Below are 12,304 nucleotides of genomic sequence, written 5' to 3' on the forward strand. Positions count from 1 at the left end.
GTTGTACGTGTTATTTGGGGTGTATATGCGTGATCGACTGTTTGTCACGGCCATCCCCCGGCACCTGTAGTAGTAATCCAGGCAATAAACCGGGAATATCACGAGGGAAAAAAATAATAAAAGGTTCGCAGTGCCCTAAATTACCGAACTGATTTTGTGCTCTGCCGATTTTGTAATGCAAGTGAAAAGGGGTAGGAGCCTCGTCAAGCTGCTAACACAGCAGCTTTTTGCTCTTATCCCTGCGTTTTCTTTTTCGCAACTCTGTGAAGAAAATGCTCAATAAAACTGAAACTGAAACTGAAACTAAACCATTTCTAGCGCACGAAGCTATAGCCTAAGTCCTGCTCAAGTTCCATTGTTCGATTCTACCTGCGCAAAATTGTATATGTCTTGCTGCATAGTACTAAGTCCTGCGCTTAATACAGCTCCGCCAATGCCGCGAAACCTCAGGAAATGCGTGGCACGGGTAACCTGCGATTCCGTCGGAAATCGGTTGCTTGCTCGGGCGGTGGCGCCCTCTCGGGTGCAGCGCGGGTATCAGGTGCATGCGTCACAAGCGCTTTTCGCGATTTTAGGTAAAATATTGTTATTAATTCTTAGTCATTTCTGCAGCTATCATATTTTAGACTGCCAGTTTACTTTGCACTGGTTTCGAGTACTGTTAGCCTTACTTGAGGCCGGTCTTGACCACTCCGTAACCATGCGACATAAGATGGTCGACGAACGTATGCGCGTGCGCACGTGGTGGGGGGGCAGTAGGATGACAGGGGGGACGCGCAAAATCACTCTCATACATGCCGCTGCGACGAACTCCCCCCTCCCCCCCGCCACCCCCCGCCGCTTGAAGGGGAACCCAGCCCACGCTAATAGACGTATGACAGTCAAGGGCTACGCCCTTGAATAGAAATTTTGGGAAACCCCTGAGCTTCAATTTTAACGGTTGAACGCAATAGCGATATTCTGTTCCTAGTGCGTACTTCACACACTTAGTGTATGAAATGTTTTCGAACTTGCTCTGCGCCCAATACGTGCCCTTAAGCGTGCAGTAGCGTGTGCGCCTTTTGTAGTGGGTGACTCGCTTTAAAATATGAAGTCATGATAATTCCATGTTCTGACACCTGATGGCATTGTAGGCTTGTGCCACGCATTATTACGACAGTATTTCATGTTGTATTGTGAAACATGTGCACAAGACGCGTCTGTTTGTAAGGCATGAAAGTTGCTTTCACTGCATCTCCAACCAGAGGAAGTTATTTTCACTGTCCTCACAAGCAGAGGCGTGGATGTGTGGTAGAACACCTGCTTGCCACGCAAACTACCCGATTTAGATTCCGACTCGGACCCAAAATTTTTCAGTATTTAGTTTATTTGCTTCTTTTTCGATTGTTCGGCCACGCAAAGATGATGATTTTTCACTCACTACCAACGACGCGGACATCGATGCAGACGCCGAAATTCCTGCAAAACGTGCTCTTTAACGCTGTCATGCTAAAACGTAAAATGTTACACGACTAGGAAGGAAAGAAGGAAAATATGAGGAAAAGAACGGCAGGGAGGTTAACCAGCTTATAGGCAGCCGGTTTGCTACCCTGCGCATGGGAGGGGGATGGGGGAGATGAACGATAGAGAGCAGAGAGGGAAGAGATATAAACACAGCACATACGGCAGCACACGCGCGCACACTCATTGTCCAGTCTTGTCTTTCGCGGTGTGTGACATTACTGTTACAGCCGCTTGTTCAAGTCCGTGTCGCGTAGAAATTTCAACAGAGCTTTTGTCGCCTTCTGTTACAATGTCTTCTCTCGGGCACTTGAAAGAATAGTGTCCACAGACATTTGGTTGTTGTCGACGCGCGCAAGAACGGACGCCAGTGACTGTCTCTGGATTTCATACAACGGACAGTCACACAGGATGTGGTGTAGCGTCTCTTCGCAATGACAGGCATCGCAGAGAGTGTTGTCCGCCATTCCCATGACAAAGGAATAATGTTGATGTATACGTGCATAGACCTGTGAGAGAACTGTAGTGACTGCACACGGCTGTAAGGCACCCGAAAAAGATTACATTTGTCTCTAGGCACGGCTACAAAGGCGTGAAAGAAACCATTCTCTCCTCCTCTGACTCGGACTGGTTTAGGAGCCCTTTAAGGGGAGCGGGACCGGGTGAAGCACAGGACCGGGTTAACTGGCGGAACATGGGAGAGGCCTTTGTCCTGCAGTGGACGTAGTCAGGCTGATGATGATGATGATGATAAGGGGAGCGCCAATTTCGAGACTATTAGCGTTTGAATCGATGCTGGTTGCCCATGGTCGTACGAGAGTTCACTGAGACGGAATCCTGTTGGGTATATATATGTGTCACATTTTAACATGCAAGATTCTGCTATATAAACGTTGCGACTTTTACCCAAATGAACATGGGTCCTTATTCACAGCAGCCTCTTCGTGTCTAATTGTTCTAAAGAGAAACGTTCAGCCAATAACGACACTGGACATATCGTTGGCGAATACAGTAAATACACTGCATACGCTGATGATGATTGATATGTGGGGTTCAACGTCCCAAACCCACCGTAGTGGAGGGCTCCGAAAATTTCGACCAGCTGGGGTTCTTTAATGTGCACCCAAAGCTGAGCACACGGGCCTACAACATTTCCGCCTCCATCGGAAATGCAGCCACCGCAGCCGGGATTCGATCCCGCGACCTGCGGGTCAGCAGCCAAGTACCTTAGCCACTAGACCACCACGCCGAGGCAACTGTATACGCTGTATTCAATGTATTTATTGGCGAAACATTTGCGTTGGTAGTTTTATGCCCTCACATATTTTATTTGTTACGCGTATTGTTGCATATCCTTTATGTTGCTCATACAAATGCTAATACTGCTATAATCTATTTGTAACTTTTACCATGGGTTCCATTGCAGTGTCGTACTTTGGTACCATCGTGTGTTTACTTTATATGTTGTAGTTAAGCTGTTTTGCAAAAAAAAAAAGAATCGAGAGATTTATTTATTTATTTATTGAAGGAAACTTGCCGAAACGCTGTTACGAAAGAGTAACTTTGTGAATTGGAGCTCCTGGATAACTGCTTATGTTCGTCACGACTGCATTTATTACGTTTCTAGGATCAACTGTTCATTTATTACTGCAGATTTTCAGCGAGGCCATTGGTAAGAGCAGCGCATAGCATGAAACGAAGTGACTCAGCTTTGAGACGCGCCACCACGCCGCGTAATATTTCCTGGAGTCAAACGTTAAACATTTACTATGTAGCAACAGTTGACGGCTTCTAGGGTTACGAAATGTTGAAAGAGCAAGGCCATTCAGCTTTCGTATTTAATCTGGTATCGAATACTTCATTACAATTACGCAACATGGATGAGTACCACGGATGAGTGTTTATAGTGCTTGGATTTGGCGCAATTACGTCGCCACCCAGCAGTGCTTTTGCAACTCTTGCCTTCACTTCCGGGCTGGCGGTGAAACACGCGGCTGAATTAGGCATTTAGGATGACGGTGTTGGGCATGTTTGGTCATGATGAAATATTGGCGCTTGTTTCATCATGGAGATGAGGCACTTGTAGTGCGTGTGGCGCCCTTGCACAGCGAATAAACCTACAGATTTTCCGTCGCGCAATGGTCGACATTAGCGGCGCAAAGGTCAAACCAAATGCGACGTTTCTCCGCGCAAATGTAAGGCGTGTTGTTTGCGACCGATATCATTTAAAGTTCTTCCCTGTAATGAGGCGATTTCGAAACCGTATAAAAAAGTGGTAGTTACTCGTCAAAGCGCGCCAATACATTAAAGTTGCACTCGTATTTATTTATTTATTTATTTATTTTATTTTCATTCTTTCTCTGTCAAGAAATATTTTCTGTCTTCATTTTACGTAGGTGGCTATTTAAAAAAGTCTAAACTGCACCGATACCGGTAACAGTGTAATACTCACGGTACGAGTAAACAATATTTGCGTTGTTTAAATTGTTCCAATATGTACTCAATGCAGGCCTCACATGCACTGGGGTAATGCAGGTGAGGCCTGCATTGCTTCTAATACCTCCGATGTTGGAGGAAGTTAGGTGCAGAAAGCTACCGGGCAGGGGAGGGCCAGTATATTGACTGAAAAAAAAAAAGAAAGAAGATGGCTTCTGCCTTGAAGCCGTCTTAGGGGAACGTGTAATAGAATTTGTGAGTTTTTATCAATTTAAGCTGCGGAGTTAAAATACCACGCAGCTTCTCCACGTTGCCCAAGATCCGTTGATTATCTATGGCTACCGCGTAAGACATGATGTAAGATAGCTGAAGAAAATTTTCGTGACTCTTAGTCCGAGTTAGCCCTGAGCGCAAAATATATTTCGCGAGTTAGCTCCACAATTTTCGCCAACCTATAATCAGACCTCATACGCAAGTAGAAGCTGCAACTGCATGCAGTTCAGGCTCAGCGTCTACTTGCAAGTGTGCGTGTAGAGCCATGCGTCGTAGTACATCGAAGAACTGCCCTGTAAGGTCCAGCTCGGCGCCTTTCATTCGCGTTCACCCAATGCTTCGAGCGGCGCCTGCGTGAGTCCGTTTATTCAACAGTCCCAATGGAAGGGGCGTGCGAAGGAGGCGTTAAGCCACGTTTTGTGTTCTCGCGCAAAGCGGGCAAATATTTTCCCAGTGTGTACCAGAGGCTTAGGGTTACACAAAGCGGGACTCGGATATCGAACACGGACGCTCGAAAAACAAGTCACCGATAGACGTGAGAATACGTTGGTGTTGAGTGTCGCGCATGCATACGCGCGCGACTCCGCGCTGCATGCAGTACAGCGTGGCCAAAGCTCTGACATGTGTGTGCGCATGCCTGTAAGCGAGAACAATTCAAACGGTGGCGGCAGGAGCGAACGCAAACCGTTTTTAAGCAGCGCGCGAGGCATTCAGACTCGGAGAGGGATCATTTGTCGGATCGGAACCTCGGCACAGTGTCCCGACACCTCTTTTCAATGCACGCTGTTGCGCGAGCACAAAAAGTCTGTCAGTCAAGTCCGAGTCCCCTCCGCAATCCCCGACCTCCGGACGTTTCTAATGCTATACTGCCTTTCCCTGGCAGAGACTGGATGGAGGGAAGGAGGGGAGGGAGATACGCGTTTCTTGCTTCATGGCTACGATTCTCTGTTCGTTTCCTTTTCGCGCTCGCGCGATCTTCGAATGCTCTCAAAATCGAATAAAGCACGCCCCAAAGCTTCTCGGGGTGAAAAAAGGAACTTCTGAGGGTCTGGAGCGTGAGTAGCAGAGGCCAGACCCGGAGGGTGCGACATTAGGAAGGAAGAACGCAGCAAAAAAAGTAGAAAACAAAACGAAACAGCCAAAACACGACTACGCAAAGTGACCTAAACGGTGTCGGATGAAAAGAGACCGACTCGGCTGTGGAAAAACGCCGACGACACCGGGTGTGATTGTGGCAGCCACTGTCGGCGGTGTCGCTTTTTTTTTTGCTCAGTTGTCAGACGTGACACAATGAGCTTACACGATTCGGGACGTCCCGAGAGTCCCTAATTCCGACAGCTTTTCCCTCAAAAACACCACGCGCGCTCATACATGGGCCGTGTGGGCGCGCCACCTATACACGCTCCCTCACTCACCCACCTTTTTCGTCTGTAAGCGCCGCGTCTGTTCCTCCGTCATCCCTCTTTCTCCCCACAGAGGGACTAAAGGAAGTAAGAGAAAAAGAAAGGTGCATTGGGAAGGTGCCGCTTATGCTACTCATCCTCCTCGGCCCGAGGCGAGAAGCAGAACGCTCGGCTCAATGCGTTAAGTCCTATAAATGCCCCCGATGATCGCTCCCGCTTTTCAATCCTCGGGATTCGGGAAATACGTCTCCCGCTGTTGCTGCTGCTTCCCGCGACGTCGCCGGATTCGACGCAGTCGTTCATCCTCGCGGGCGCAGCTTCCTTCTTTTCGACGCCTCGCGTTCGTCTGTTGCGCACTTCTTCCTAACGTGTGCCTTGCTCGTATTTCTTTAGCTCAAGGTCCTTTCCTCGAGATCTGGATTGGGGAGCAAGAAACGAGTGGCGTATTATGGGGAGGCGATTACAGTGCAGCGCGCCTCGCCTTGTACACGGCTGTCTGCCAGCGCGTTTTGTCCCGTGGTGTAGCTCCAGCGCGTGGCGCCCTTGTGATCGGACAAAGCTTTGAGGAGCTTAGGGAAACAGCTGTGCTGTGCGTTTTCTTAACTTCTCACATTCAGGGAAGGAGAAAAAAAAACAGTGTGCAACGGGCGAAATCTAAAAAAAAACTTGTGTAAAAACAAACGCGCGATCTAGCAGACACAGTGTCGAACGATTGTTTTTTTTTTTTTGCTTCTATAGTTCTTGTCACACTCATATTTGACCGGAATCTTCCCAAACTTCGTCTTTGGCGTGCTTCAATACGTTCAGTGCATGGTTCCACACCGATGCATAGGCTGGGGAGAAGCGCGCGTTAATTCGCACCTGTTACGCACCATCAACAGAGATAGACGTACAAGAGACGATTTGTGCTTAAAAATTGTTGAACAGGAAGGTGTCAGTGGCGCAAACATTGCTATGACTCCCGCTCTTAACAGTTGTATTGTAAATACGCTTTCTGGTCGATGCACATGTCCGATGCGGATACAAAGTGCAGCTGCAAAGCTTCTATTCTAAGGTAATTGGAAGGGCTTGCCATCGGCACCATTCGCCAGACAGTATATACCCGGCGTGATGATGTTGCGTGCGTGCTTATGTGCATTCAGGGGTGCTGAAAGGCAGGTCACGTGTGAACGTTATTGCTCATCGCTGTGTATGCCTAAGCGTCGGCGAGAATCGCGTCCACAATCCTATAAGTCTAAATCCTGATCAAACCTGGTTGCGCAGAACCGAAAAGGCTGTTGTGAACCGAAAAGGCTGTAACAAAATGACTGCTAACCTCATTACTTGTTAGCGGTCGCTGTTTTTTTTTCATTAAATGCCGCCTTCGATACGCTTATCTTGTCTTCACTGTGTACGTAACAATCAAAGACAGTTAACTTGCGTCTATATATTGTATATGTTACAGAAGGGGGATTAACTATTTTGGAGACACGAAATGAAAGCAGTGTGATGAAAATGAAGGTAAACAACTGGAGGGTTTGCGGAAAGTTGTTTAGTCTGTTAGTATCACATGTGAGCTTAAGGCCTGATTGTGAACTATTTGTTCGTTTACTTGTTTTGTTGGTCATTGCGTGGTTGATTCTTTTTACCGTCATAGAGGGTATTGAAACGCACTGGCTCATCGTAGCACTGTGCTTCTATCCTCTTGTATTTTTCCAATCTGGCAGACTTTAGTTCATGCGTGTGTGTGTGTGTGTGTGTGTGTGTGTGTGTGTGTGTGTGTGTGTGTGTGTGTGTGTGTGTGTGTGTAAAAAAGAGAGAAAGATATTTCCATGCGACTGCTATGCGACTGCCACACCCCGATTCAGTCTTCATTCTGTCTCTTTTCAGCTACCCGTTCCTGTCACAAGAGAAGAGGTACCCTGGAGAAGATGCATCTATCCAGTCTCGGTCTCGAAAGTATGAGCTTTATATACTTCATTACAGACACTACTTCATCAAGTGGTACATTACTTACCATGTCAAGAAAGTATATTTGATTTCATCGTGCAAGTTATTTACCATTCAATGATACGAGAAAATATTATGTCTTTGACGTGATAGAGCAAGCGATAAAAGAGTAATGCACTGTTAGATATATATGTGTAACAATTTTTTTTGTTAAGATCTATGTTTCAGTTTTTAGACACTCTGACACGATCAGTCGCATTGTTTGAGCAAGTAAAAGGACACAGCATGGCGGGGGCCGGCTCCCCCTTTTGGCAATGACCCAAGCGCAGCGCCTTGGCTATCTTCGTCACAGGCAGAAAGCGACGGTAATTAGCGAGCTCTCCAATGGAGCCAAAGTGTCTTGCGTGAACCTTCCAGCACGTCTGCAGACTTCTTATCAGCACATATGCGTCGAAACGTGAAGTAAATAAACAAATGGTCATAAGAAACAACAAACGGGCACAAAGAAAAGCTATAAAAACCCATTGTGCGCATACGCAACTCCACATCTGTTCTTTGTGGACAGACGCTGACTCCAGTGTTGCCACTCCTCGGGTGTTAGAAGACGTCGAACAGAAAAAAAAGATCATCGAAAACCTCCAGGAGTTGCAGCACCTCAAGGCCGCGCAGACTATTTGCGGCCGAGCGCTCCTTATTTCGAGACTGGCAGAAAGCTAAGAAGAACGGGGACGCAGACCAGTTGCAAGAAAGTGGGAGGTGGGGGACATTAAACAAACATTAAACGCTCTTTTTCACAAAGGGACAAAACCGGGAACCCAAATGGGGACGCCGTATGTCTGTCTATCTGTCTATACGCCTGGAGGGAGCAGCTATCGCTTCAGCCTCGCAGTCCGACTCTTTAACGGCTGGCGTGTTTATATAAATCGTGGGCCCGCATTGTGATGATAATTTCTGGTCACCCCTCGGGAGGGGAACGGCAGCGGCGTCGGCGTGTCTCGCGTTTCAGATCCTTTTGTAGAACACGCACCGGCTGCATGAGGCGTCGGTCGACGGCTTCGAATGCTTTTCGCGGACGGGAAACCCGGGAAACTGCCGTGCTCGACCACTTGGAAGATTTGCTTTCTATGAGGAGTCGACCGCGGCAGTCACCGTCAAGGCGGAAGCCCGTAAACGCCGAGTGTATAAAGAGAGAGAGAAAGAGAGAGCGGGGAAAGAGACAGAAGTTCGTTAAATCCCGGCCGCCCGAAATGGCGAGAACTCAGATTTATACTGTTTATTAGCCCTTTGTCAGCTGCCGAATCGGTCTTCTAAAATAGCCCAGTTGCTGGTCTGGCACCTTCAACTACAGCAGAAGCCGCAGATAATTCAGCGCGTGAGGAAATGCCGTATTAACTCGAACCTAACCTCCCGTCGCAAATCTGCACGCCCGTTCAGAAACGATGACGTTTCAACGCCGGAGTGACAATAGGGAGAACATTGTGTATATGAATAGCACTGAATCGTCTTGCTGTCTATGTGCCATTTTAATCGCGTAAATTTCATTTTCCCCCTGAAGCGCCTATTACTACCCCCCCCCCCCCTATGTTTGTGATCTACGCAGACATCACACTGTAATAAAAAATGGTTGCTCGTATGTTTTATTCTCATTTTATCTTGAGTTTCTTGGATTTTGTACATGAAGCGATGCCTTGGCGCACTACTTCATGGAAAATTTGCGAGCTTCTTTGATTCAGCATTATGTGAAAAAGCTAATGTCATACCAATGTATATACTTAGCAGTACTACATGTACGTCATGTGTGTGCACTGTGGTGTATGTCTTCGAAGATTGATATCCGGCTTGCTACCATCAGTTGAGGAAGAGTAAAACGGCCCAACGTAGAAGTAAGATTAAATAAAAGTGAGGAGAGGAATGCAGAAAGAGAAATGAGTGTGTGGGCGTTTCTGCCTTCCTTTTTTTTATGTCATCCCTTTCTGTCCTTCTTCCGGTCCTGATTTCACCATGCAGCGTAGCAGACGGGCTAAAATTACAGCGTCAACCTTCCGGTCTTTCTTTCCCATCTCTCTTTCTCTAGACCATGGGCTTTTATTCCGTTTCTTGGCCGCAATCTATTATGTCAGAGTATAAACCATAAGACATTTTTATCGGTTGTACCGCGCTGTACCTTCCGTAATGAGCGAGCTAAAAAAATATGCCTCAAATATCTACTTTCAGGAAGAAAGAAAGACTTCTAGGTTTTCAAAGTATACCACGCATTCAGCGTTACCAATATGACTAGGCGCAACATAAGCCCCTCCGCACTGAATATGAATGCTTCATCGTTCCTCGGAATCGACTCACTGGTGCGCAGCAATCGACGGAATAAAAATCACTGTTCTCGATGCTGCGTCTGTTCAACGTTCCTTAACATCGAGAATACGGCTCACTTTGCAAATTGAATCATTTTTCACGCTCTAACGAAGAAAGAATATCGTCGACGGTGGTTCGGTGGTCGTTTCGTCTTCTGCTTGTACTTGTGCATACGCATTCTGTTTTCCGCTATTTCGGTGTACATTCTTATTTAATTTCATTATTTCCACGGACCTCGACACGTTCGCTTGCGGGCCATTAGAGCTCACGAAGAAAATTTTGCCAGTCAAGCATGAACCGCGTGTAAGGAAATCATAGCGGATTCGAACGATCCACTCGAGCACCGTGAAACACATTTGCCTCGGCAGCTGGGAACAGAAAAGATTTGATTATAAGCCCAACCACAATGGGTGGTTTCACGCGCTCGACTGAGCTAATGTGTTATAAATTATAACAAGCGCGTGTGATATTACACGACATCGTTTGTTATTAAATAGGACGCATTTCTGTATACGTCAGACGTGTATTTTACGCTAATAATGATAAAGATAAAGAAGACATGTAGTAAGTAATGTGTAAAGACCATGCTGAACAAACTTTTTCTTTACTTTTTTCTCAAATAACGATTGTTGCACAAGGCTACGTTAATTAATCGCAGTTGTTTGCAATAAATCCAATGTATATAGTGATCGATTCAACAATGATTACGCAAATTTCCGTTTGGGCTGAACGGGATTCTTTATATAACACTGTCAAGGTTTTATGCACGGTGCCAGTTTGTTCGTGTAACATTGCCGTTGAATTAGCTTTTTTTCTATGCATGCGATAGTAAATGTGACTGCATGCATTTGTATTTATACAACAATGTGGAGGTTTTAAGTATAGAGCTCGTTTGAATGCATATGCAGCAACACGCCATACGATTCTTACTGCTATTTTTGTAAACGATCCAATACAGAGAAACGCGTCAGAACAGTTAAAAAGTTCAGTACCGACGTCAAGTTCAGTTTGAAATAAGAGGTGAAAAGTGAGAACACACAGCGTGACTACGAGTTTACCTACACGGACACATTACTTCGCACCTTTACGAAGCTTTTCATTTCTCATTTAGAGGTGTGCTTATGCGGAATAAGCGGAGCCTCGCGCTAATCGTCGCCGACCGTCGTTGCCGAGTGACAAATGTTCCGTTTCTAGCATTCCATCATTCATCGCGAGACTTAGGGCAAAGCTCATTACACTTTTAAGCCGCCCGTCATTTCTCGCTCGCTTCTCCGCATATCTGTGGAACTACGCTCCGGTTCTTCACCTTTCGGTGTTTTCCGTCCCGGGCTTTCCCAGTTCTTGATATTTTTTCTCTTCGTCGTGAATATACGCTCGCGCTTATACGCGCACGTGAATAAAATCTCGAGCAAGCGGCGCTTCAGCGCATTGGCGCTCCCTCATATTTGCCGCCGGTATCAACGCACCTCGCCAGCCCGAGCGTTAAATGTCGGCGGCGCGGATTTCGCACGGTGACAAATGTTCGCGCGAAACGGAGAAAATCCCGCGTTCCCCCTTTGCCGCCGTTCCCGTCGTCTTCGGCTTGGCTTGATTCGGCTCGCAATGATCGACCCTAAAGGGTATTTTCTGACCGTTATACTAGCACCGCTGAATCTCGCGCTGGAGGAAAACGTTAAAAAGACGCATGCATGGAGGGAAAATTAAAGTAATGAAAAAAAAAAAAACATACAACGACCATATGCGAATTAGAGTAGTTTCACGACATTTTTAAATTACATTTTTGTCCACTCTTGCTAAGCGCGTGTTGTTTTCGAACCATATGCTCTCGAGCAGCGCGCTGAATAGAATCGTGCTTGCAATGTAATCTCCCATATATATATATATATATATATATATATATATATATATATATATATATATATATATATATATATATATATATATATATATATATATATATATATATATATATATATATACCCTCATAAAAACGTTGTAGTGGTATATAATGGTCTCACCCACTATATGTTCTCCTAATATTTATACTTGCAGTATGTGTGGTGCAAGCCGCAGCAACCGTGAGGAAGTGTGGTTTTTCCAATGAGATTTTCTATTCGTTTTTGTTTTGGAAATCCAAGAAAGGAAGCAAGAACTTATTCATTTTCGTTTTACCTATTGTGTACAAGTGTTCACAAGTGCTTCAGTGCTTTCTTTTGAGCTTTCTTTTGCACTCACCGAAGTTATGTAGCCTCATATAGAAAAAGTATACACTGATGTATATAGAACATAGTTCACGCAATAGATCAGGGAACCACATGAACGCCGCGTCCCGTCTTGCTCTCTCGCCGTCCACGTGGTTCGTTGCGCTACAGCGTGAGTCACATAGGAAAGCAGCCCTCAGAAACCGCGTACGC

At 46.1% G+C, this 12,304-nt stretch overlaps 1 protein-coding gene across 1 annotated transcript in view; it reads left to right on the forward strand.

Annotated features, from left to right (window-relative positions):
- LOC119169228 (dachshund homolog 1-like) overlaps window positions 1-12,304 on the forward strand; it is a 279,105-nt gene that overhangs the window by 134,368 nt on the left and 132,433 nt on the right. The window contains exon 3 of the mRNA XM_075881536.1: window positions 7,482-7,550. Coding sequence (XP_075737651.1) covers window positions 7,482-7,550 — 69 coding nt within the window. The remainder of the gene's footprint in view (window positions 1-7,481; window positions 7,551-12,304) is intronic.

Source organism: Rhipicephalus microplus, chromosome 2 (genome assembly GCF_043290135.1).
Source record: "Rhipicephalus microplus isolate Deutch F79 chromosome 2, USDA_Rmic, whole genome shotgun sequence".
Classification (NCBI taxonomy): domain Eukaryota; kingdom Metazoa; phylum Arthropoda; class Arachnida; order Ixodida; family Ixodidae; genus Rhipicephalus; species Rhipicephalus microplus.